General features: G+C 40.4%; 1 protein-coding gene across 1 annotated transcript in view; it reads left to right on the forward strand.

Annotated features, from left to right (window-relative positions):
* The window catches only part of LOC149257141 (TOM1-like protein 3), a 154268-nt gene that overhangs the window by 69359 nt on the left and 58315 nt on the right, over window positions 1-26594 (forward strand). The window contains exon 5 of the mRNA XM_089413653.1: window positions 15878-16038. Within this exon, the coding sequence (XP_089269779.1) occupies window positions 15878-16038 (161 nt within the window). The remainder of the gene's footprint in view (window positions 1-15877; window positions 16039-26594) is intronic.

Below are 26594 nucleotides of genomic sequence, written 5' to 3' on the forward strand. Positions count from 1 at the left end.
TATTTGGTCAACACTCGACCAGATATATGTTTTGCAATTAACACTATGAGTCAGTTCATGTGTGAGCCCAAGAGAGTGCACTGGGTGGCTGCAAAACACATTCTTCGTTACTTGCAGGGGACTATGGATTTTGGTTTGGATTATAGACAGGGTGATGGAGTGAGATTGGCAGGGTACACGGATTCAGATTGGTCAGGTTGTACTTCAGATAGGAAGAGTACTTCCAGGTGCTATTTTGGGTTGGGTTCGGCAGTTGTGTCGTGGATCAGCTGGAAACAACAGTCAGTTGCATTGAGCTCAGCTGAGGCAGAGTATATGGCTGCTAGTTTGGCTAGTTGTGAGGCCATATGGCTTTGCAAGATGTTGTTTGGTCTATTTGGTCAGGCATTGAGACCTTCAGTAATTTACTGTGATAATCAGAGTAGCATAAAACTCACAGAGAATCCAGTTTTTCATGATAGGTCAAAGCATATTGAGATCAAGTATCACTTCATTAGTGACTATGTCCAAAAGGGAGCTATCAAGCTTGAGTACATTTCCACAAATGAGCAGGTAGCGGACACTTTTACCAAAGCTTTACCATGGGACAAGCATGTATACTTCAGGGACAAGATGGGTGTGGTGACAAACACTTTCCTCGGTAAGAGGGAGTGTTAAAATTTGGGTACTAGAGGACAAGTGGTTCCGTAAGGCTTTGATCTTTGGCCTAGGGAAAAGTGTCCAAATTTATTTATTACTTTTTCCTAAAGTGACTTTATAAGTGGTAAAGTTACATTCTAATTTAAAAGTGACTTTATAAGTGGTAAAGTTACATTCTAATTTAAAGGTGACTTTATTAAAGTGAATGAAGAATTAGAAAGTTAAAAAGTGACTATGGAAATAAAAGGCTAAGTGGGTGTTTATTTAAGTGGGTGAGCTAAAAAATAGAAAGTGAGAATTAAATGCGCATTTATTCTCATCCCTAGATCTAAATGAATCTCAGCCATTAGATTTTAGGGTAACCCAAAAGGTCATTTAGAGAATAAAAATAGAAGAGAAGAGGAAAAGATCAATTCATTATTTCATGAGCATTTGAGAGAAAGAGAAGAGAGAGCAAGGAGAAAATTTTTGAGCAATGAAGGAGAGTAGCAAGAAGACATTTTAGCAAATTGGGGCAGCAACATTTATTGGCATGCATCCCAAGGAAAAACCGTACAACAAGAGAAAGACACATAAATCGAGGAAGAGGGACAACAAGTTTTGGGCACGTTTTTTGAGGCTGGTTGTATAGAATTTAATGCTGTTTTATTGCTCTAAAAATTTCTGTTTTCGTTGTTTGTTGATTGGCACGATTTTTGAGGTGGAGTTCAAACACGGAAATCGAGATAAGTTGTAATTTGTGGTTGCTGAAATTTTTATTGTGTATTTCAGTTTATCTGTAAAAGCATTGTCAGAAATAAAGAGCTCTCAAACTGGTTTTCCCCAAGTGTTGTAGGGGGTGTTTCCAGGGTCACATTGAGCAAAAATCACTGTCTTATTTTTTGTGCGTGGCTGTCATAATTTTGCTGTGTTTTATTTCTGCAATTTCAGCAGTTGTGAAATCTCTAAATTTGTGTTTTCAGAAAATTATTATCATTTCCAGATTTTAGAATTTCTATCATGCTTGGATTTAAAACTAAATGCATAGAGTGATAAGGAGAACTGATAACCGGAGTGGGGGTTGAAATTTCTTTAGTTTGATATGAAACTTGCTAGGTTGGAACCATAGTGGCTCAATGTTGAACATCACTAGAGAATCTAGGTTTAGGTCCTACAATCTTTGATGCAACCAACTCAAATACCACAGCAAGACTACTTTGCACAACAAAATAAACACAACATTAAATCAACTAGTGCACAATAGACAACCTTTTACCTTTTTAACCCAACTTCTTTAATACAACTGTCTAGGGCTCGCATACCAGGGATCATGACCCTCATATAATCACTGATACAAGAATAGAAATAGGGTGTGGTGTCAGTCCTTTGACAACCAATCTATCATGAACAAGATACAACTGACTTACTTGCTAATGTAGCTAGCTCCTCAACTCCTTTCAGTCCACGTACCTTGAAGTTTGAACGCAACCGCTGGTCCTTATGCTTCCAATCTGCAGATCTTCCAATTTGCCTCTATCAATGATCACATGTACTTTAGGTCTCTACCCTCTAGTTGCTCCTTTGTCCACCAAGGATGTCAATTCATAGGGACTTCTATTAGCTGCTCACAACTCTATTTTTGAACAACTCTTTGGCTGCCCACTTCTGCCTTCCTCTGTTGCTACAATGATGACAAATCTAGGGTACAAAGGCTAGCATTCTTCTCATTGAAGATGTCCTTCTCCAATAGTGAAATATTGATGATACACTAGCCCACTTGGCTGCTTACCGTTGTTCTTCAAAGAGCCAACCTTTAGTCCAATACCTCTGCCACTCCTTACAAACTTTTTTTCCTTCACAGGTATGCACTTATGGCACCAAAGACACCTTCTAACTACCCGCCAAACAACTTCTAAAGATGCTCTCAAAACTGTCCCAAAACTGGACCACCAAACACCTAGCAAAAATCATTAACAAGGGAGATAATACTTCTGAATTTGGACACTTTTTCTGCCACTAAGCTCGGCCTTGTACAAGCGACAACCCTTAAGTTTTTTGACTTGGTTAGGGAACCATGCTAGTTGACAACTAGACCTCAAAATCACCTCCAATCTCTGCGTTGAATCCTCCTAACAGAGCTTTCTTCCTGTGCTGGTACACAACCTCCTTCACACAACTATTCTAGCCCTTACTATTGAAAATGTAACTAGTTTTGGTCTTCATAATTGTTGTTGTACTCATTTCAATATGTATTCTATGTAACACACAAGAGAAGAAAAGAAAAAGTTATTATTATTAAAGCATGGGTTTCATGCCCTTTATTGATGGTCTTATAGGTAAAATCATGTTCTTCATGATTCTAGGGTTTGTTAGGTCTTAGGATTTATTGTCATGAGTCAAACGAGTCAACATCATGTTTTCAAGACCCTTTCGGGGAAAATGTAATTGTAAAAAGAATTATTTTCGAGTCTAGAAAGTCCTGGAAAATCCAAAAGTACTAGTTGGCCCTAACAGTTATAGTCGACCTAAAGGAGGGAATTCGACCCCTTGGAAAGGCTATAGAACGAAATAGTTCGACCTCATTTAGAAGTCACTCAGTCAAGAAGTTCGATCTATCTAGAAAGAATTCAATCTGTAGCTGGGAAGCAGGAAAAAGAAGAGTGAAGGTCCAAGAGAAGAAAGAAGGACGAAAAATCTTGTTTTTGGCTCTATCTCTCTCACACCTGCGAAGTTCTAGGGTTTTTGGTGCTGTAGAAAGAGGTTGAAGTTGCAGGAGGACGAAGTGTAGTATCTTGTAGATGGAAGGAAGAATACCCTACCCTGACCTCGTTGACCTTGGGAAGAGCTATCTTGCTCTAGGAAGGTCTTAGGAGGAGGCAAAATTAGGGTTTCCTTAGAACTTGCAAGGTCAAAGTTGCAAGGTGTTATGCTCTTGACATGCGAGAAGATACCAGAATACCAAACATGCGAAGAAATATACCCAGAACACAGAACAATAAGAAAGAACAACAAGTATTTTATTATTCAAAAAGGAAAGCAATGTTCACCTGTTTGTTTGAGGGGGCAACCTCCAGTAGAGCTGGGCTCAATTACAAAATAAGAGACGATGCTCCTCGAGGGGAGTCTCTATCCTTTATATAGGATTCATACATGCAATACCATGGTCCTTATTAATACCATCTATCTAATACCATGGCCCATTTGCAACTAACTGTGGTCCCTTCTTTAAATGCGGGTCAACCACTTACAATTATTAATATGGGCTTTATTGACTCTTTACTTAACTATAACTACTATAACTATGACTCGACGCTATTACATAAATAAGGGGGTTAGGGTTGGACCCTAACATGCCCTCCCCTATAAGAATAGCCTTGTTCTCAAGGCTGAAGCTGCGGAAATTGCTGAAGGACAGTGGCTGGTTCCCAGGTTGCATCTTTCAGAGAGGTGTCTTTCCACTTGACGAGGACTTCCTTGATCATGCGGCCGCGCAGGTGCCGTTATCGCGTGTTAAGAACCTGTTTAGGTTGGAGCTAGATTGAACCTTCTTCATCCAATTCTGGTAGACTGGTTTAAATTATGCAATGGTCCCCAATCACTTTCTTGAGGCATAAGACATGGAAGACTGGATGGATTTTTGCAGTGGGTGGCAAAGCTAGCTTGTAGGCGACTTCTTCGATGTGCTGAAGTACTTGATACGGTCTGTAGAATTTTGGAGATAATTTCTGACAACCCTTGTCTTTGAGTGATGTTTGCTTATATGGTTGCAGCCTCAAAAATACCTGATCCCCTTCTTGAAATTGGCGTTTTGAACGATGTTGATCTGCTTGTTGCTTCATGCGGTTTTGAGCTTGATGGAGATTCTCTCTGAGGTGGGCTAGCATGGTTGTGCGGTTCTGTAGGCGCTGATCCACTGCTTGTACCTTCGAGCATCCCTTGATATAAGAAGTAGGGGAAGGAGGGAGTTGACCATAAACTGCTTCATAGGGAGTCATTTTGGTGGTGGCATGATAGTTAGTGTTATACCACCATTCGGCTAGAGGTAACCACTGTACCCATAGATGTTGCTTTTTTGAAGTGAAACACCTAAGGTAGGTCTCCAGACATTTGTTGACTGCTTCAGTTTGACCATCAGTTTAGGGATGATAGGAAGTACTGAGTTGTAGTTGGGTACCTTGTAGCCTGAAGAGTTCCTGCCAAAAGTTACTGGTGAAGATTGGGTCACAATCAGACACAATGGAAGTGGGCATGCCATGCAATTTGAAGATCTGGTCCATGAAAGATTGAGCTACCAAAGTCGGTGTAAAAGGGTGGGGTAGGGTGCAAAAATGAGCATACTTAGAAAGTTTCTCCACAACCACCATGATGAATGACTTGTTGCCTGACTTCGAAAGACCCGTAATGAAGTCCACAGAAACCTCCGTCGAGATTGAGGCTGGGATGGGCAATGGCTGTAATGTGCCTGGGGATTTGACTGTTTCTCCTTTGTGGCGCTGACATACGTCGCACTCAGCTACAAAAGTAAGAATGTCCTTTTTCATGCCTGTCCAAAAGAATGAACGTCGAGTGCGAGCATAAGTCTTCTAAAAGCCTGAATGACCTGTAGTGGGAGATGAGTGCAACTTCACCAAACTGCGACTTTTGAGGGTGGATGTTGGTGATATCACGACTCTGTCCTTGTAGCAAAGAATCTCATCCTGCCAAGAGTAGCCCATTGTGGAATATGGATCCGCTTGCAATTTATTAATGAGTTGGGAGAGCAAAGGATGTGAAAACCTTTCCTTGCGAGCCTCTTCAATCCATTCTGGAATGGGAAGGGACATTGCGAGCAGGGTGCTTTCCTCAAATTGGCATGATAATGCATCTGCTACGACATTTTCGCACCCTTTCTTGTAAATTATCTCATAATCATATCCCAACATTTTGGCAAGCCATTTATTTTGTTGTGCAAGGATAGGCGTTGCTCCAAAAAATATTTAAGGCTTTGATGGTCTGTTTGGATTTGGAAACACCGTCCCAATAAGTATGGTCGCCAGGTATTGACTGCATGTAAGATGACCATCATCTCCTTCTCATAGGTAGATTGTCCCAGATTTTTCCCACTTAGTTGTTGGCTAGTGAAGGCCAAGGGTCGACCTTCCTGCATTAAGACCGCCCCAATACCCGTACCTAAAGCATCACATTCAATCACAAAAGATTTGGTGAAGTTGGGTAGTTCTAATACGGAGTGGAACACATGGCATGTTTGAGAGCTACAAATCCCTGTTGCGCTTCATCATTCCAGAGAAATGAATTTTTCTTGAGAAGGTGAGTGAGGGGTCTAGCAATGCGACCATAATTGCAAACAAATTTGCGATAGTAGCCTGTGAGACCCAAAAATCCTCTCAAGCTCTTCAAGGTCTTTGGTTGAGGCCAATCCTGCATTGCCTAGATCTTTTTGGGGTCCACCCTGACACCTTCACGCCCCACAATGTGGCCCAAATACTCAACTTCTTCCATGCCAAAAGAGCACTTGGACATCTTGACAAATAATTTATGCTTCCGGAGCAGTTGCAAGAGCAGATCTACATGCTGAAGATGTGTGGCTTAGGTGCGGCTGTAGATGAGGATGTCGTCAAAGAAAACAAGGACAAATTTTCTGAGATATGGTTTGAGCAGGTGGTTCATGAGGCTCTGAAAAGCGGATGGGGCATTACAAAGACCAAATGGCATGACCATGAACTCATAATGGCCTTCATGAGTTCGGAAAGCAGTCTTTGGACTGTCTACTTCTTTCATGCGAATTTGGTGATAGCCCGAGCGAAGGTCGAGCTTAGTAAAGAATTGAGCCCCATTTAGTTCATCCAACAAATCATCGACAACTGGGATGGGAAATTTATCTTTGACTGTCAACTTGTTGAGGGCCCTGAAGTTTGGACACATACGCCATTCCCCATCTTTCTTGAGCACCATGACCACAGGTGATGAATAAGGACTAATGCTAGGACGAATGACACTTGCTTCCAGGAGTTCCTTGATGATTTTTTCAATTTCATTCTTTTGGGCGAATGGATATCTATGGGCGCACATTTGGTGGTTGGGTCCCTGGGACCAAAGTAATGCTATGATCATGTTCCCCTCTCGAGGGTGGAAGCTCATGAGGCTTGTCAAAGACCGATAGATGGTTGTTTAAGATCTGTTGCATCTCAAGATGAATATGAAGAGAAGTGGGTTCGAAGGCCTGGATGGCATTAAATTGGGCTATAACTCCATGGTGGTCCTTTTTTAACAATTTTTCCATCCTATGCGAGCTGATGATAGAGGGAGCACTCGCTTGGAGTCTGCGGAGGGTATGTGTGTGGTTGTTCTGCTTAAAGCTCATATATAACTCCTGGAAATCCATTGTGATTGGGCCAAGTGTGTGGAGCCATTCAGCACCCAAGACAATGTCACACCCTCCCATGTGTATGGAAAACATGTGGGTCTTTAACTGATAATCCCCCATTTGAAGTTTGACATTTTCACAGCGGCCTTCACATTTCATTGTCCCCCCATCAACAATTTGGACCTAGAAATTAGAGACTGCTCTGGCAAAACAATGCACTGCTTCAACGACTCTTTGATGGATAAAGTTTTACTCCGAAAGGAGTTTTACTCCTTGCTTAGGAATACTGCAGTAGCCGAATCCCAGAAAATTCAATTCTGCCCAATGTCCTGCGAGAATCACACCCAGGTATAGGCTAGTCACCAGATATGCCGAATTTGAAGCATTAAATTCGAAATTCGGCTCATATTGCGCAAAGACCTCGCAATGGTCACAAGTATCAAGCATTAAACATCACGTCAAATCTCCAAATTTTCATTCCCTAGCTCTGCTAGTTATTTCTCTATAAGGCTGATCTGTTATTGGCATGTGTATGTGGGCTAACAAACTGTGGTTGCAGCAGTCATAAAGGTCTGATAGTTTTGAGCTAACAATTGGTGAGTGCAGCTATTGAAAAATTGATCTATTCTGATATAAAATTTGATATTAAGCATTTAATAGTCTGATTATAAGGATAATCATGATAAAATTCACTCCATACCATTTCTCATATGCATATGATATATCTATCTTTAATATACATTCGAATTTCTATATGTCGAATTTTATCGACAAAATTTGAGTTGCCGAACTTTATTCGAATTTCATGGTCCTCGAACTCGAACTCGAACTCGAACCTGGTGACTATGGGTATAGGAGCCCACACAAATAGTTTGATCTGTCGGTTAACCCTCAACTGCAGAGTATGAGTAGGAATGTGGCCATGATTGAACCCTTGCTGCTAGATCTGAATGGCGGATCTGATAAATCTGAATGGTAGAACTGATTGTTGCGGCTGCGACATAACTCCGCTTGCTAGATCGGATCTGGCAAAGAGAAGCGTGATCTAGAGAGAGACAAGGGAACTATGGTCTTCAAGGAGTGTCAGGTACTACAGATTGCAATATACATAAGGGTCTGACAGTAGTACTCGGCCCAATCTTTCAGGGCACTAACCAAGGAGGATCAACCGTACCCTTTGCCGTACAACCCGACCACCCTATCGTACGCGCAAGTAATCTCCTTGAGTGCTGTTTTCGGTGTACTGTAGCAGCAAGACGACGGACGATTTATCTATGGCGAGGTTTCAAGAGAGCCTAGGGGGCTTCCGATATACCCAGAGGGTACTTGGAAGACAGTTCGTGCGCGGTTCTGTCTAATGTGCTACTACTCTAAGGGGTACCCACAGGGGTTACAAGGGAGTCCAACAAGCGTGACCACTTCTTGTATTTCCTGCGTGCATGCCTCCCCAAATTCGCAGGTTTATGCGCTCAACGACAGATCTCGTGGTTTAAAGACGCTGGAACACGTCTCTAGCCAATTTTTTTTCTAAAAATGGAGATCCCACCGGCCCTGGAAAGTGCTCTGATACCACTTGTTATGCTCTTGACCTGCGAGAAGATACCAGAATACCAAACATGCGAAGAAATATACCCAGAACACAGAACAATAAGGAAGAACAACTAGTATTTTATTATTTAGAAAGGAAAGCAATGTTCACTTGCCTCTTTGAGGGGGCAACCTCCAATAGAGCTGGGCTCAATTACAAAATAAGACACGATGCTCCTTGAGGGGAGTCTCTCTGCTTTATATAGGATTCATACATGTAATACCATGGGTCAATACCATGGTTCTTATTAATACCATCCATCTAATACCATGGCCCATTTTCAACTAACTATGGTCCCTTCTTTAAATGCGGGTCAACCACTTACAATTATTAATATGGGCTTTATTGACTCTTTACTAAACTATAACTACTATAACTATGACTCGACCCTATTACATAAATAAGGGGGTTAGGTTTGGACCCTAACACAGGGTCGAAGTTGCAGTATTGAAGTTGGCAGGTCGAAGTTGCAGGTTGAAGCTGGTTGATGCAGAATCAGGGGAAGACTTGTTGGTGGGCTGACGTTGTACTTGGAGAAGGACTTGGTCTAAGGTTTTTGTCTTTGTGTCTCATTTGAACCCAATTCTATAAGAAGAGAAGAGTTTTCCAGGTTTTCCCCTTGGAGCGGGTTTTCCCTAGCTGAGAGCCTAATTTCTGTCTCTTTTGTTGTTGTTTCATTCTTGATATTTGTTTGATGAAAAGATCTAGCTAAAGAACATAAAGAAGATTAATTAAGTTCACAAGCAAATATTGAGGTTAAGGAAAGTAAGTAGAAATAAGCAGAAATGAACTAATCTAGGGCTTGGTCCCACCTACAACATAACATAAAATATTTGGCCCTTATTTTCCAAGCAGATCAACCTCCAATGCATGCATAGGTCAGTCCTTCAACCACTCAACTAACTTCCTATTCTACTCTACCTTTACCAATCATAAGGAGAGATGCGAATGCTCTTCTCCTTCACTTCAAATGGACCTTCTTTGGATTCGGCTACCACAAAACTTCAGATATCTCCCACTATGACGAATTTGCTCTTGTGCTTGGATGCCTTGATCGAATGGTAGCCTACTCTATTTATATGATCTCATGGGTGTAACGAATAACCCTTGAAGGGTACCTCTACAAGCCTAGCCAACTTGTAGTTCTTGTCACAAGCCCAACTCACACAAATAACATTATTCTTGCTCACTCTATCAACCTTTTCATAGCCGCCCTAGTAGCCCCTGTCTCCATTAAGGGTGCTACACAAGTAACCATGATCAAATTTTTAAAATACCTCTTGGATTCACACCCACAACTTTGGGTGCAAAGCCTACAACCTGGTTACTCTTGCCTACAAAGCCGATGTGGGTCAAATTCCTCCACAACCCTGCACCCTAGGGTTTGGAGTACCTCACAAGCTACAAATCTCAACACTCCTTCTTAGTTAGGGAGGTACTTTGTTAAGTTTAGGTATGTTCTATGCTTAGAGCAATTTATTTCAATTTTCACAGTTAGCACAATATTTTTTCCAGATTAGCAATCACATCAGCATTAAAGTAAATTGCAAATAGAACATAAACATAAATTGCAGTAGACAAGCCAAGACAAGAGGACACAAGATGTGGCGCTAGCCAGGGACAAACCCCAATGTGGGGAAACCCTTGATCAATTCTTCTTATATGTTCTTCAATAGTTCAGTAAAGAGAGAGAGAGATAGGACATATACAAAAAAATCAACACTTTGACTTATCTAAATAAGAGCATCGATCATCTCTAAGATGATACATGAGGTAGCTGAACTCAGTTGAAGACATGCTACTTCAACTGATTCTCCAAGATAACTGCATCACCATGTTGCACCTATCATTGTGGTGCACCTTATCATCATGTTGCACCTCACTGTGCTGCACCCATCATCACTATGCTGGACCTCATTACCATGCATCATACTGTTGCACCTTCCTGTACTGCAACATCTTGCTGCACTCACCAGTGTTGGCTCATTTTGTACCTCACTGTACTGCATCATGTACCATTGCTATCCTATGTGCCATTGCTGCACCATGTTGCCACACTTCTGTCCCATGTGGCATGCTGTACCATGTTACCGTACTGTTGTCCCATGTACTTGCAGCATCATGCTTGCCACCATGTGCTTTTTGCACCTTGCCCAGTGTGCTTGCAACACCATGCTTGCCACCATGTGCTTTTTGCACCTTGCCCAGTGTGCTTGCAACACCATGCTTGCCACCATGTGCTTGTTGTACCTTGCTTACCGTATTGCTGTCCCAATTTGCTATTGTTGCACCATGTCATGTTGTTGTCCCATTTGTTAGCATGCCATTGCTGCTGTCCCAATTGTTGCATGCCATTGTTGTTGTCCCAATTTTTAGTGTTGTGACTGCACTTCTGGTTAGGGTATATGCCACTGCCCTTAACCCAACACACATCAAGACTAGCCCTCTAGTGCTGCGGATAGCCTTGAAGAGGCTCCTCCCATGCCATGTTATCCTCTCAACGCAACCATGAAATAACTCCAACAACTTGCTATGGCCTGCGGCCTAGCTTGCTGTAGCTTTCAACCTCCTCAACGTGCCTAAACAACTGCTCAAATTCCAGCGTTTAGCTTCCCTCTACTTGGCATAGCGGCCTGCCTTCTCAGCCCTAGATCCTTGGCCGTCCATCCATCAATTCGGTCACTTGAAGTGGCCTGTGACTAGGGCATCATGGACCTGCGGTTAGGGCATCATAGTAACCCTTCTTGACTGTGGCTAGGGCTTGTAGAGACCAGCGTATAGGGCAGCGCGTAGCCCTCCTTCTTGACTACATCTAGGGATTGTAGAGACCAGTGTATAGGGCAGCATGTAGCCCTCCTTCTTGACTGCGTCTAGGGCTTGTAGAGACCAGTGTATAGGGCAACGTGTAGCCCTCCTTCTTGACTGTGTCTAGGGCTTGTAGAGCCCAGCGTATAGGACAGCTTGTAGCTCTCCTTGACTGCATCTAGGTCTCATACTAGAGCTCCTTACCTTATGCGTTTAGGGCTTCCTCTCTTAGATTTCTCTTCCACTAAAACCCAGAACAAGTGGATAGAAATCAAGAGTGAAGTGTGTAGAAATGGCTATCAAGTCACCTTCTTTTATACTAAAACGTTGAGCACATGTGTGGGTTATTTGGTTGCTAGCCGACCTTGACGAATTGTCTTATAACACAAATAAATTCATAACTCCATGAATACTTATCAGAATTAGATGATCTTTAGATCAATCCTACACCTCTCGATGAGAGGGATCCAAGAAAAATATCAACTGCCATAAGTAAGGTGACCCACATGGAGTTTGGCTCTAGTTGCCAATTTTAACATACTTCCACGGTCCACCACTAGGAAGTAACTTGTTATCGCTATCATTGTTGGCAACACTAGCCCAAATCTTGGCCGTCACCACTCCATCATATCTTGTAGCATGATCTATGCCCTTCTCCTAAATGCTTTCAAGCCATCCCATGGTTCCTTCTTTCCAGTTGTAGAAGTTCCCTTGCTCCCCACTAACTACGTGCTCTTCTTGGGCCGCATATTCTCCCTTTGAACCTGCAAACTCCCGCTAGAACTTGGCCTTTTCTAAGCCTCTATATCCTGCACTTGCTTCTGCGTCTGGTTTCATGATCTATAGGCTTGCCCATCAACTGATATAGACCATGCTCGCTAATTCCGATGACTACTCCAACAGAGTTAGAGCCTTTGGGCCTGAGCTTCACTTTCCCATCTTGGAAAATCATGTCAAGCCCCTTTTGGTCGATCACTGAGATCGACACTATGTTATATTTGAGTTTTGGAACATATAATACGTCCTTAAGTCACATCAACTGACCTAACTCCATCCCGAATGACACAACACCTGATCCATTGATCTCTTTCTGATTCTTGTCACCCACCATCTTGTGCAACTTCGAGTCCCACTCAGCTAGAGTCTTGAAGACATCATGCGAACCTGTCATATGCTTTGACACACCATTGTCCATGTACCATGCTATCTCGTCGATAACACCCTTAGAGAAGTGAGAAATTAGAGCAAAATCTTCACTCTTCAATCTCATGGAGAGATCATCTAGCTCAATAGAAGTGGCGACACCTGTAACCTCCTTCCTCTTCTTCTGAGTATCTGCTTGCTTCTTCTTCGGACACTTTGTCGAATAATGGCCATACTCACCACAGTTGAAACACTTCAGCTTGCTCAAATCTTTTTGTTTGCCCTTCATTTTTTCTGCAAGAGCCACGTCATCATCATAAGCCTTTTTCTTTGGATGAAGATCATCATATTGCAATTCTTCCTAAATGAAGTCATCCCACAACCTATTCTAGTCTGGCAGCTTCTCTTTGGAGACGATCCCTTTGATGAATGACTTCCATTCCTTAGTAAACTCCTTCAAAGCAATTCCCACCATTTCAGAATCCGAATCAGTCTCTTTGATGGTGGCAAGCTCATCTTGAACTTGAGACAATGCCATCAGATACGACACCACTTCTTCACCATCCATCATCTTGGTGGCCTTCAACTTATCCTTTAATACCAACAGTTGGTTCTCATTCTTAATCTGGAACAAATCCTGAAGAGCTTTCACATCTTATGTGCAGTGTTCTTCTCGGACATATAAGGTATCAAATAATCCTTGACACCATCTAGGATGATTAGCTTGGCCTTCATATCCATCCCTTCATACGCTTCCAAATCCTTAGGGTCAGTCGGTTTCTTGATCTCTTTCTTGACAAAGTTCACCATCAAAACCAACTTGGTCCTTTCCTTTCACGGACTATAGTTGGACAACCCTTCCAACTTGTCATATTGTAGACCAACCGACAACTTCGCCATTACTATTAGTCCTTCAACAAGAATGGAACCAACTCCCTCTTTATCTGTACTTGCTGTGCACACTATGATTCACTAGCCCTTCAAAGTAGCTCTGATACCATGTTGAATTTCCACGGCACCAGAAAATTGAGGTTTGGGTCTTACAATCTCTAACACAACCAACTCAAATGCCACAACAAGACTACTTTGCACAATGGAATAAGCACAACAATAAATCAACTAGTGCACAATAGACAACTTTTTACTTTTTCAACCCAACTTCGTTATATTAACAATCTTTAATACAATTGTCTAGGGCTCCCGTACCAGGGATCATGGCCCTCATACAATCACTAATACAAGAATACAACTAGGGCTTGGTGTTAGTCCTTTGACAACCAATCTACCTTGAACAAGATACAACTGACTTGCTGATGTAGCCGGGTCCCCAGCTCCTTTCAGTGCACGTACACTGAACACAACTGCTGGTCCTTATGCCTCAAATCTGCAGCTCTTCCAATCTGCCTCTATCAATGATCACAAGTCCTTTAGGTCATTGAGTATGGCTCTAACAACTCTGCCCTCTAGCTGCTCATTTGTCCACCAAGGATGTCAACACATTGGGACTTCTGTTTTCCTCTGCTGCTACAATGATGACAAATGTAGGGCACGGAGGCTGCCTTTCTTCTCACTGAAGATGTTCTTCTCCAACAGTGAACTAGGGATGATACACTAGCCCACTTGGTTGCTTTCTTTTGTCCTTCAAAGAGCCAACCCTTAGGTGAATACCTCTGCCACTCCTAGGAGACTTGTTTTTCTTCACAGGTCTGCACCTAGGGCACCAAATACACCGAACTGCCCTCCAAACAGCTCCTTAAGATGCCCTCAAAACTGTCCCAAACTGGACCACCAAACACCTAGAAAAAATCATTAACAAGGGAGATACATACCTCTGAATTAGGACACTTTCTCTGCCACTAAGCTCGGCCCTGTAGATGCTACAGTCCTTAAGTTTTTCGCCCTGGTTAGGGCACCAGACCAGCTCACAAATAGACCTCAAAACTGCTTCCGATCTCTGCGCTGACCCCTCCTAACAGACATTTCTTCCTGTGCTGCTACACAGCCTCCTTCACACAGCTATTCTAGCCCTTACGACCTCAGACCAGCCCTAATCTAGGGCTCTGTTCTACCTGCAACAGAACAGAAAATCCCTGGCCCTTGTTTCCCAAGCAGATCAGCCTCCAATGCATGCACAGTTCAGTCCAACCACTCAGCTAGCCTCCTATTCCACTTGGCCTTTACCAGTCACAAAGAGAGACGCAAATGCTCTTCTCCTTTACTTCGGATGGACATTCTTTGGATTCGGCTGCCACAGAACATCAAATATTTCCACTATGCAAATTCGCTCTTGTGCTTGGATGCCTTGATCGAATGGTAGCCTCCTCTATTTATATGATCTCATGGGTGTAATGAATAGCTGTTGAAGGGGTATCTCTACAAGCTTAGCCGACTTGTAGTTCTTGTCACAAGCCTAACTTACACAAATAAAATTATTCTTGCTCGTTCGAACTTCGATCAACCTTTACATTGCTGCCCTCATTGCTGCCCTAGTAGCCCCTTGCTCCATTAAGGGTGCTACACACGTAACCATGATCAAATCTCCAAAATACCTCTTGGATTCACACCCACAACTTTGGGTGCAAAGGCCACAGCTTGGGTACTCTTGCCTACAAAGCCCATGTGGGTCAAATTCCTCCACAACCCTGTACCCTAGGGTTTGGAGTACCTCCCAAGCTACAAATCTCAACACCCAATACTGATTTGAAAGTCCAGTTCAGTGCAGTTTTGTGCCAAACCGATTAGAACTGGCTGGTTCTGGTAAATGACATATAGGAGTTATTTTATGTCATTATATAACTGCTGTATAATGCAGGCAACGTTTTTATGTTACTGGCAGTGTTGGAAACATTGTGATAAAATCACCACATCGTGATTTTTTAGCTGGTGCTGATTTTTTCAGTCCATTAAAAATCACATCGTAATCATAAAAATCGTGAAAGAATTGTGATTTGGTCCAAAAAAATTGCCACTGCGTGGTCACGACTCACGGAGCGATTTTAGTCATTTTCTATTTTAATGTTATTTTTCATATTTTTTTAATTTTGCCGATATTTGCTGATTTTTACCAATTTTTTTGCATTTTTATTTATTTATTATTATTATTTTTTGTTATCTTAATTTGTTCGTTTTCTGGACCCTCACTGATTTTTTCCCGATGCTGATATATTCAACATTCATTACTGGTAGGAATTCTGCATTTGAATGAATTTCTCTGTTGATTTGATATAATGAAAAATACAATTTGTTTGATTTGTATTATAAGCATTAGATTGCTTCTGCAAATATGTTGGCATACATGTAATTTGTTTCATTTGGATTAACTACAAAGGAAAAGACATGACTCCTTGTATCTATGACAGCGTGCAGGAGTAAGATTTCCTCAGCGTGCAGAGAGTTCTGCTCCAATTCACACTCCTCCACAGACCCATCCAATTGTGCCATATTCCCAGTCATATGATTCCCCGGAATATGGTGGTGAAGCAGCTCAATCGTCCATGGCTTCTGATCTGCCAGGTTTGAGGTATGGGTATTTTTGTGGTTTATGTGATAATGTAGATTCAATTAGGTTTTGGGTGTTTAGTTTCTGCCTTGTAAGAAGATATAGTGTATTCATGCTTTGTCTTCGTTTGCATATGTTCTGTCCCATTTGTCATTTTCATATTTCCTGATAAGTGTTTTCCTTCATTTTTATGTTTATTTCCTCTCCTTCTTGGACAGTGGTTATAACATTTTATATCATATATCTTGTCCATGCAATTATAATTTAGCAAGTTATAAATTGAATTCCAGATTCACATTATGAAGTGAATAGCTACTGTATTTGTGGATTGATAATTTGATTTATGTTTTGAGTTTGCATGTTTGCAGAGTCTATTTCAACTAGAATTTGGATCTTTTAGTCACTAACCCTGTTCATCCAACTTCAGAGAGGTTCTGTGGCAACAACAAAGCTCTGAGTGTAATTAAACCAATTTTGTTATGTTTCTCAAATAGCTATCGGTAAAAATTATCTGATCATTTTAATGAACTTGTGTAAAGCAGTCAGTGTTGCTTCACTGAAATGTGCTAAGAAGTTATTTCTGGCTTGTGTGCATGTCATCTATAATTTCGACATCAAACACTGACATAATGCTGCCAGGAACTCACAGCTATAGTTGTTGAAATATGTAACTAGGTTCGGTTTTGATAATGACGTGTAATCATGATTTTATGTAATTGATGAAAAGAAGAAAAATAAAATTATTTATGTTATGCTTGAGTAATGGGTTTCATGCTTAAGGAATTTTATTTTATAGATGAAGCTTCCATTGTGAGCTATTAGGTTTGGTCATCAAGTCATAAAGTCTATTGAGTCAATGTCATGTATTGAAGACCCATTTGGGCATGTTACATATGTAATTAAGTCATTGTAAAGAGTCTAAAGATCCTCCAAGACCAAGTCCAAGCACCTCCAACAAGTCGGCATTCAATGAAGCAATCTGCCTTCGCTAAGATCAAGTTGGCCTAGAGTCAATGGCAAGTCGGCCTCGAGTCATGAACAAGAAGCCTATATAAGGAGGCACTTGGCCTCTCTCAAGGACACACTTGACACTTGACACTTGAACACAAGTAAGAGGAAAAGGTGTGAGATAAAGGAGGACGAAAGAAGGAAAGAAGATCAAAGTTTTTGGGATCAGTTTTGGGCTACTTCTCTCCACACGTGTGAAGAGATCTAGGGTTTCAATCTGCTGCAGAAAGGCCGAGTTGCAGTCACATCAAAGTGTCAAAAGATTGGTGTCAACAAGGTCTAGTTTGAAGGCTGAATTCACTAGGAAAGAAAGGGAGGCATAATGAAGGCAAAGGAGGATAGATCTCTCCATTATCTCCTCTCTCATGTGACCTAGGGTTTCTGAAGCTAGGGCCAAAAAGTTGCAGAAGTTGCAGGTAAGCTGAATTGCAGTAAGGACGAAGTTGCAGTAAAAGTGTTGCTGAGGTCGAAGTTGAAGTCAAGGAAGAAGCTGCTTTGACTTAAGGGCAAGGGTGACTTGGTCTTGGAGGAATCTTGGTCAAGGGTCTTGGTCTTGGAATTCATCACTTGAAGATTCTATAAGAAGAAGAATTTGTTTGGGTTTTCCTCTCAAGTTGGAGAGGTTTTGGCCCTGGCTGATCGCCTACATTTTGTGTCCCTTGTCTCATGCTTATTTATGATTTGGTAGCTGTTTGATGATAGAAAACATTAACATAATCAAGAGAAAGAAAGAATCTAATAAAAGACTAAGTAAAGTTGCATCACAAGCAGTTATCATTTCTAGAGAAATCAACTAATCCCTCTACCCTAGATTTCTCAACAATAGTCAGGAGATGGTATAAACTATTCCTGATTATTATGTGATTTACAAAATACATGTGCAAGTATAAATAAGAATGAACATTGAACAATAAATGATGGGATGGATTGAAGCGAACAAAGTTCCTTCTACAAATTAATTACTCCAAAAAACTTGGAATATAAAGATATCCATGAGGATACAAATATTATATATTAAATGTGTGAATAAGAATGATAATAAGAATGTATATTTACAAATGAGAACGAGAGGCTTGCGTATATACCACGCAAGTGTCTCTTCACAAAGAGTCATGTCCTATTCGACATGCCTCTTCAACCTAATTACTAGCATAACTAATTATTATTTATGATTATTATTGTTTACATTATTTTACATTATTTATATATATTTTATTCGTTACATTGCTTTCTTCCTCAAAAAGCTTTGTCCTCAAAGCTTGTTGATGAAAAAGGCTTGATCTCTTTTTCTGCTTCAAAAGTCTTTCTGTCTCGGAACAATCATCTTCGTCGATACAAGTTGATATGATCTTCTTAGTGACAAACAAAATTGTCGCGCTGAGAAGGGATTAGACTATCCCAGATTAATGCTCTGTATAGTATTCTGATCATTGGAATTTTGTAACGACTTGTTAGCATAAGACTAGATTGAGGATACATCACTATTATCTGGAACATCAATTTGTTGTTTCTTCAACTGACTTGTCTTCTTGAGTTGTCATATTCACAAATTCAGCATAAATTCAGCATATTGTCGCTAAAGTACTGTGATTTCTTGTTTTACCTCTCTTTGACTTGAATGTGGCACTTCCCGACTTTTGAATTTGGACTTTGTATATTATTATTATTTTTTTTAATATTATAAATTTTTATGATGTCACCACACTTAATATAAACTTTTATGATGTCACCACACTTAATAAATATAAAGGTCACGTCTTTTCATATGACAAGGTCACGATGTTCACCAAACTTTTTAAGTAAAAAGTAAAACTTACCTTTCATGTAAAGAGATTTTGTATCCCTTTTGTTTTTTTCTTTTACTTTTAAAATACCATGGGCAATTACCAGGGGTTGTTCTAAAACCACGGGCTTCTCCACGTAAAAAGTTTTAAATATCACTTGGTATGAGATTTTGTATCCCTTTTGTTTTTTCTTTTACTTTTAAAATACCATGGGCAATTACCATGGGTTGTTTCTAAAACCACGGGCTTCTACCAGGTGATTTTAATTTTTTTGTTTTGTTGTTATAATTTGATTTTTTATGTTTTTTTATTTTTTTACTTTTTCTTCTTCTTCTTTTTTAATTTATTTACTTATATTTTTTTTGGTTAATTTTTATTTTTATTTTTATTTATTTATTTTTTTTATGGCCAAAGGTCAACTAGCGAATTGGAGACCCTCCAACTAGTGAATTTTCTTTTAATTTTAATTTTAATGGCCAAAGGCCTAGAGAAATGGAGAAAAGGAGAAACTCCCAAATTCTAAGCAAAATGCTTCAATTGTATGACAACACGGTTGACGAATTTCGATAGCCAAGGACGTGGATCGGAGAACGAGCTATGTGCACCGGTGAAGCAACTTAAAGGACCGAACTGCTCTGATACCAAATGAAGTGAACAAAGTTTCTTCTACAAATTAATTACTCCAGAAAACTTGGAATATAAAGATATCCATGAGGGTACAAATATTATATATTAAATGTGTGAATAGGAATGATAATAAGAATGTATATTTACAAATGAGAACGAGAGGCTTGCTTATATACTACACAAGTGTCTCTTCACGAAGAGTCATGTCCTATTAGACATGCCTCTTCAACCTAATTACTAGATTAACTAATTATTATTTATGATTATTATTGTTTACATTATTTTACATTATTTATATATATTTTATTCGTTACATGGATGTTGAATACAATGAGCCTCGTGACCCTGTATAAGATAAGATAAGATATTTTTATTAATGTTCAATGAATTACCACAAAAGTAGGTTAATGGGACTAGAGGATACATCTAGTAAGAGTACAATGTGGGAGTGCAAATGCCACTCCTAGAAAAGCTAAATCTAATACAATATATATATATATATATATATATAATAAGGTAATGAAAAATGCAAACAATAGGACATCTGCATGAACATGAACATGTATAAAATTGTAGTAGCGTCCTGGTAAAGAGCCCATGGAGAGAGAGCTGAACATGAGGTCCATGATGTCAAGAATGCCTGAGTTTGATAACTGACAACAAGGACAAGGGGAATGTTGGCTCACTATTTGAATCCTTTCGAGCTATCTATTGAATTTTCCTTCCACCCTGTTACCACTTAATCTAGTAGGGGCCTTAGGAGGAGTACCTAACGGACGACTACCAGACCAAATGGCAACCACGGGACAAAGACCTACTGTCACCTCAGTTGATGTCACCTGCTCTTTACCGACTTTCACCATAGGGAGGAGTCCCGGTATGGAGGAAATCACTTGAATGATAGGATCAATGGCAATGTACAATGTGATTTCCAAGGCACCCATTCAATGGGGAGGCTCAATTAATGGTTCAAATGCTTAAAGAAAAGCTGAAAGGCTCCCCAAGAAAGACCCGTGAAGGATGACCTCGGGCTTAGGAATTCAATAATGATGAATGCCTAAGATCAAAATCTCCAAAATCCCTCACATGTGATTGATGTGTTTATACTAGGGTTCAAAGTGAGGCAAGGATGGCTCTTTCAATGGAAAGATTCAATTAAAGTGTGACCTTTGGGAGAATCTAGGGTGACTTTCCACGAAAAACCCCTTGAGAGAAATACTATAAGATACCAAGGGTTGAAATATATACTGTGGTAAAGGCTCATCCAATGATCACCTATAGTTAAGAGAAAAGGTTTTGAATGATGAACTACAAAGTGTAAACCTTCAAGAAATCCCCAAGTCAAAGCAACTTCATGGGTTCCCTCATGTTGTGATAGATAGGACATCAATTTATTTGAAATTCCACCATTGAAATTCGTTCAAAACTGGAGGATGCCTAGAGGAGACATAAATGAAGAAACTTGTCCAAACTTAATTCTAAAATTCCTCCTCCCTAAAATTTCACACAAAACCCTAGAAAATCTTCTTATCCGTAGTGGACAAAGAAAAGAGGGAGAAAAGAGGTGAAAGAATGATATTTCGTTAAGTTAATGTGATCACCAAGGATTTAGGATCAGTGCCTGGCTATTGGGAAGATTGGAGTCAAAATGGTCAAGATTTGGGAATTCCGCTCTTCATGGAGGCCTAAAGAAGCAACTTCATCGAAGATGGATGCAGTGACACGACAACATTTAACTTTTATTCTTCGATATGCAAGATTTGGTGGAGTTTAAAGGTAAACGATGCACAATCTACCCTTAGGAAAATTCATTCTTCTTGCCAAGATGAATAACATATGCAACGAGCCATGATTACATGTGTTTCATAAATTCACATTAATTTTTAGTGCACAAGCAAAACAAAGCATATCGTTCCATACATTAGACATAAATTATCAAGAAATTCGCATGAAAAGAGAACTTACCTGACAAGAGCATATATCCATCCATCACATTCGCAAAATAAAAGCTCTAAGAGAGATAGCGAAAATATTCCACACATCAAAATGCATTTAATCATCCAAATCATTCCACAAATTGCAGGTCCAAAATCTTTAGAAAGATATATCCCAAATCCAAGTGATGATGAATGAGAGAGAACACCTCTCTTATATTTATACAATCCTGTAAGGTGTTTGAATAGCCCAATTTATCTTAATGATGCCCCTATAATAAAATAATGTGCAAAATAACAATACTTTTGGTGACAATCCCACCAAATAGCTCCATAATAAGAACAATTAGCCTTGTTACTGCTCAAACTAGCAGGGGTCCTAGGAGGGGATCTTATAGAGCAACTACTAGGTCAAGAGTAACAATGGAGCGATAACCCACTGTCACCTCAGCTAAAGCTCCCTGCTCTTTACGAACTTTCATCGATGGGAGGAGACCCAGTATAAAGGGGAATCGCTAGATGAATGGAACAATGAGAGGGCAAGGAGTGATTCCTAGGGCATATTCACAAGAGAGACTCAATTATATGGCTTTCTTGCTTGGGAAGCAAGGCAATATGTTCTCTAGGAAGGGCTATGAGGATTCTTGAGTCTAGGGTTTGGAAATATATCTTGCAAAGATGATTCCTAGGCCTAGAAATCCTTATGGAGGATTGGTCTTTGTGTGATCTTTGTGGAATTGTCTTTAATAGGTTGTGGGACCACATAGGACCAAGCATACCCAAAATTAGGTCAAGGGTATGGAGTTGATCACCTAATGAGGGGCTTGACATAATTAGGGAGGAGAAGAGGATCAAAGAACAATTTTCCTTTGAGATTTGAATTCAATGATCCTAATAAGGACGCTAGCCAAGGGAAAACTATGGCAAGAAGTGGTGCTTGAACTAGGGCTTGCTATATCTCGAGATCCCATAATTGGATTTGCTTCAAATTTGGAGTGCCTCTACAATGAACCTCAACACAATTGTGGACCAAAAATCAAAGTGTTTGGGTGGCTAGATTGTGAGATAATTGATGCCCTAGGTGAGCTATGTAGGCTAGGCCTAGAGAAAGGGGGAGGTGAAAAGAATAATTGTTGAAAATGATCACCAATGGAGGATTAGTGTCTTGTCCTTTAGGAGATATGGAGTCTAGGAGAATTTATGGTTTGGGAAGAATTCGCCCAATTGAGGAGGCCTTCAACAACTTCGCATGGCATTTAGAGCATGAGAACAATTGCTGCAAGGACTTCATACTTTGGTTTGCAATAAATGATGACTTATTGAGATGTATTTAACATAAATTATCTCTAGGAACATTCACCCATTCATACATGGCCCATGACATGATGCAACACTATAAAGAACAAAAAGTCCCACAATTCATATAGAGCTGTAGCAAATTTCAGACTTGTATAGCGAAAATCCCAGTAACATTTATGTGACAAAAGTAAATGACAAGAATAAGCATTAAAAGAGTACTTACATGTATAAAAGAGTATATCAAATCATCAAATTATTTTAATAATGAAGCTTGAAGACAAGAGAGAGATATCCAAACATCAAAATTCATCCATAACATCCAAACTTGTCCTCGAAAAGGGATAGAGAAAATTTCACAAGAGAAAATAACCCAATCTAGATGATGATGATGAAAATGAATCATCTCACTTCTATTTATACACTCTATAATAAATTCGATTTAGCTAAATTGGCCTAATTGAGCCCCTAAAATAAAATAATGTGCATAATAATAATACTTTTGGTGACAAGCCCACCAAATAGTTCCATAATAAGAATAATTAGTCTCTCAAGAAGGCTTAATGATCAATATAGTAAGTTGTTGGGCCTCTGAGAAGGCCTAGTGAAGTCTAAGGGGTGCCATGATGTGAAAATGGTCTCCAAACGTGGTGGACAAGGGGTTGGCTCCTTGTTTTCCAAGCAAGAACCTGTGGTGCTCCCAAGTGGGTGTGGGGGCGTAAGGACATCCTCATGGGTCTCCAAGTGGGTTGAAAATGCCTGAAGACCATCTGTAAGGGCTAGGATGATGATGCAGCAGGAGGCATCCTCGAGATCCTCTAACATTTGCCAAGTGTATGGTGCAAGTGTGGAGTCGGCCGGGCATAGTGAAACATGTGCATCATCCTCATTTAAAAGGTGGAACACGAGCAATCAATGAGTGGTGACGGGGATCCATGAAGTACTACCTTCTCTGGTGGAGGCCCATGGCTCTCAACGCTCACCCCACAAGTGCCAATGTGGCCCTCTGGAGGGCCAGGATCCCGTATAGGAAGACCAAGCCCCAAATGGAAACCCACTCGCAATCCTACATAAAATCCAATGCGTCCCCTTGCCCTCCAATACAACAAATCATTAGAGTAATCAAGTAAAAGAGTTTACAAGTCATGGGATCAATATGCCACTTCATGGTGGCATGCCCTTCCATAGTGGTCTTTGGCATGTACAAGTGTCTCCAAGCTCAATAAGGGGTTAATCAAGGACCCTATTAGGTGGTTTCAACCTTTAAAGGGGGTGACTTGTTCATGGTACATTCCTTAAGTGGCAAGTAGCAAATGATATAGTAATGGAATAGAGTGGGGATGAGGGGAAATATCCAGACCACATGTCATGGCACAAGGGTAGCTATAATAGGGGAAGCTCAAACCCGGGTATATAAGTGTAGGAGGGAGAAAATCATGGTACATGAGTTACCTTGACCTTTGTTTTTCCACCCTTCTTCATATGCCTTTTTGCCTTTGATTGATTTTTCTTCATAATTGCTCAGGGCTCTAGGGATGAGAGCATGATGTGTAATATATTGTAGTGGATACCCCTTTAAGGTGGGGTAGTTCATTGCCCACTAGGGGTTGGGACAATCATGGGTTCCTTAATGATGGAGGGGGCTCATCTAGGGCCCATAGGAACCAGGATGATGGCCATGGATAAGCGGTAGAGCTCATGTTTGGCTTTTGCCCACGTGCTAAACTTGTATGTCCTGACCATATTTTGCATTTTGTAGTACATTTCATGTTGAGAGTGGCCGAATTATGCTTTTTGTTTTCTTTTCAGTTGCATCAACCTTTGGAGCATCATTCCAAGCTCGACACAAGGTGTGGACAAGGGGAGGGGGAGGCTAACCCTATGTGGACACAGTGGACACATGTGGCCCCAGATGGGGAAAGAGATGAATGGGGTTAAAATGAGTGGAAGGGGAATAATGTAGGTGGTATCGGGAAACATGACCACGCAACCAAAATTGGGATTTCCCATGTAGTGCCATCCCTAAAGCTAATGGCCAGTAAAGGAGATCCCACAAGACTAGGATGCAAGGGTAACCACGAAATCGAGCATTGGTGACAAGAATATAGACCTCACCCACTCTTTCCGCTGGATCCCCCACCAATCCATTCCCAAAAGTGCCCATGAAAAGTAAACAAGATTACTCAACCAAACCAATGAAAAGTCATACCTTTGGGGTCGGGAGGCCCACCTTCAAACATACATTCATAATAGATGGGTGAAGGACCACATGGTTGGCTCAGGTGGCGGAGAAAATGGCACATCGAGCTATTTGGGGGCTGCAAGGGGCTGTTGGTTGTTGAGTGAGGACCATCTAGGAGATTTTTTTTTCATATGTACACTACCCACAGGTGGTGGGTAACAAGCTTCTCAAGAGGGACGAAATGATAGAAAGATAGCTAGAACGGTCATTGGAAGGCTAAATGTAACGAATAAAATATATAAATAATAGAAATAGAATGTAAAAGATAATAATCATAAATAATAGTTAGTTAAGCTAGTAATTAGGTTGAGGAGGCATGTCTAATAGGACATGACTCTTCATGAAGAGACACTTGCTTGGTATATAAGCAAGCCTCTCGTTCTCATTTGTAAATAATTCGTTCTTATTCATTTTTATTTAATATAATATTTATATCCCAAATGGATATTTTGACATTCCAAGCCTTTTGGAGTAATTAATTTACAGAAGGAACTTTGTTCGCTTCATTTGGTATTAGAGCAGTCCGGTCCTCTAGGTTGTTTAACCGGTGCACAAAGCTCGTTCTCCGATCCAAGTGAAGTGTAAAAACTTCGGGATAACATAAATATATATAGAAATAATTTATTAATAAAAGAATAGACAGATGATGTTGATTTACACTGGGTTGCCTGGCTTATATACCGCCATGGGCACCCTTTGGGAAAGGGCACGATCTTATGATCGTGCCCTTTCGCCTAACTAAACCTAAATTAAATAATAAACCTAAATTTAACTAAATTTTTACATAACATTGCCTTCCTCTCGAAAGAATGCTTTGTCCTCAAAGCATAAGTAACGACGGATGTTGTTGGAGAATGTTTCATTCTCCCAGAAAGCGTCTTCTTCGGGTAAGTCCTTCCACTTGATCAGATACTCCAAGATGATCAAAGTCACATTGTTGTTGGAGAATGTTTCATTCTCCCAGAAAGCGTCTTCTTCGGGTAAGTCCTTCCACTTGATCAGATACTCCAAGATGATCAAAGTCACATACTTTAAAAGATCTTGAATTAATCTCTCAATTCCCGCTTTTTGGAGATGTGGATATCGGTATGGCTTGATGTTGATGGGGTTTGACTCTGTTTTAACTTCTGTTCTACGCTCAATTTCTGTATTAGGCGGCATCTTCATAGGTAGGTCTTGAATCTCTGGTGATTCTTCTCTGGTCATATTTGCAGATAACATTTCTAATTGGTGACATTGTATTGCATAAGCAGGTGCTCTTCTTCGACTCAGCTTCATCATTTGAGATGATGATACAACATGATTTTCTGGTGCTTGGAATCCATGTAGTTTGTACTTCTGACCTCCCCATTTGAATTTTATAAATTGTACTTGATGGTTGGCGGCATAAGTACCTAAAGTTCGTAGCCATTGGATACCTAAGACTACATCTACTCCTCCTAACGGTACTGTGAAAAACGGAGACTCTAAACTGAAGTCTTGAATCTGCAATTTAACCTTATGGCATTTTCCCACCTTTTCAATCTTCTTACCGTTAGCTATCATCACTTTCATGTTTGGTAAGGGAAATGAAAATATATTGAGTCTCTTTGCCATGGTTGCATCTAAAAAATTGTGTGTGCTTCCAGAGTCGACGAGAACCACTACGTTGTTCTTCTTTATGTGTCCTTTTAACTTTAAAGTCTG

This window comes from Pinus tabuliformis, chromosome 6 (assembly GCF_031772625.1).
Source record: "Pinus tabuliformis cultivar Carrire ecotype Pingquan chromosome 6, CPIR1, whole genome shotgun sequence".
Classification (NCBI taxonomy): Eukaryota; Viridiplantae; Streptophyta; class Pinopsida; order Pinales; family Pinaceae; genus Pinus; species Pinus tabuliformis.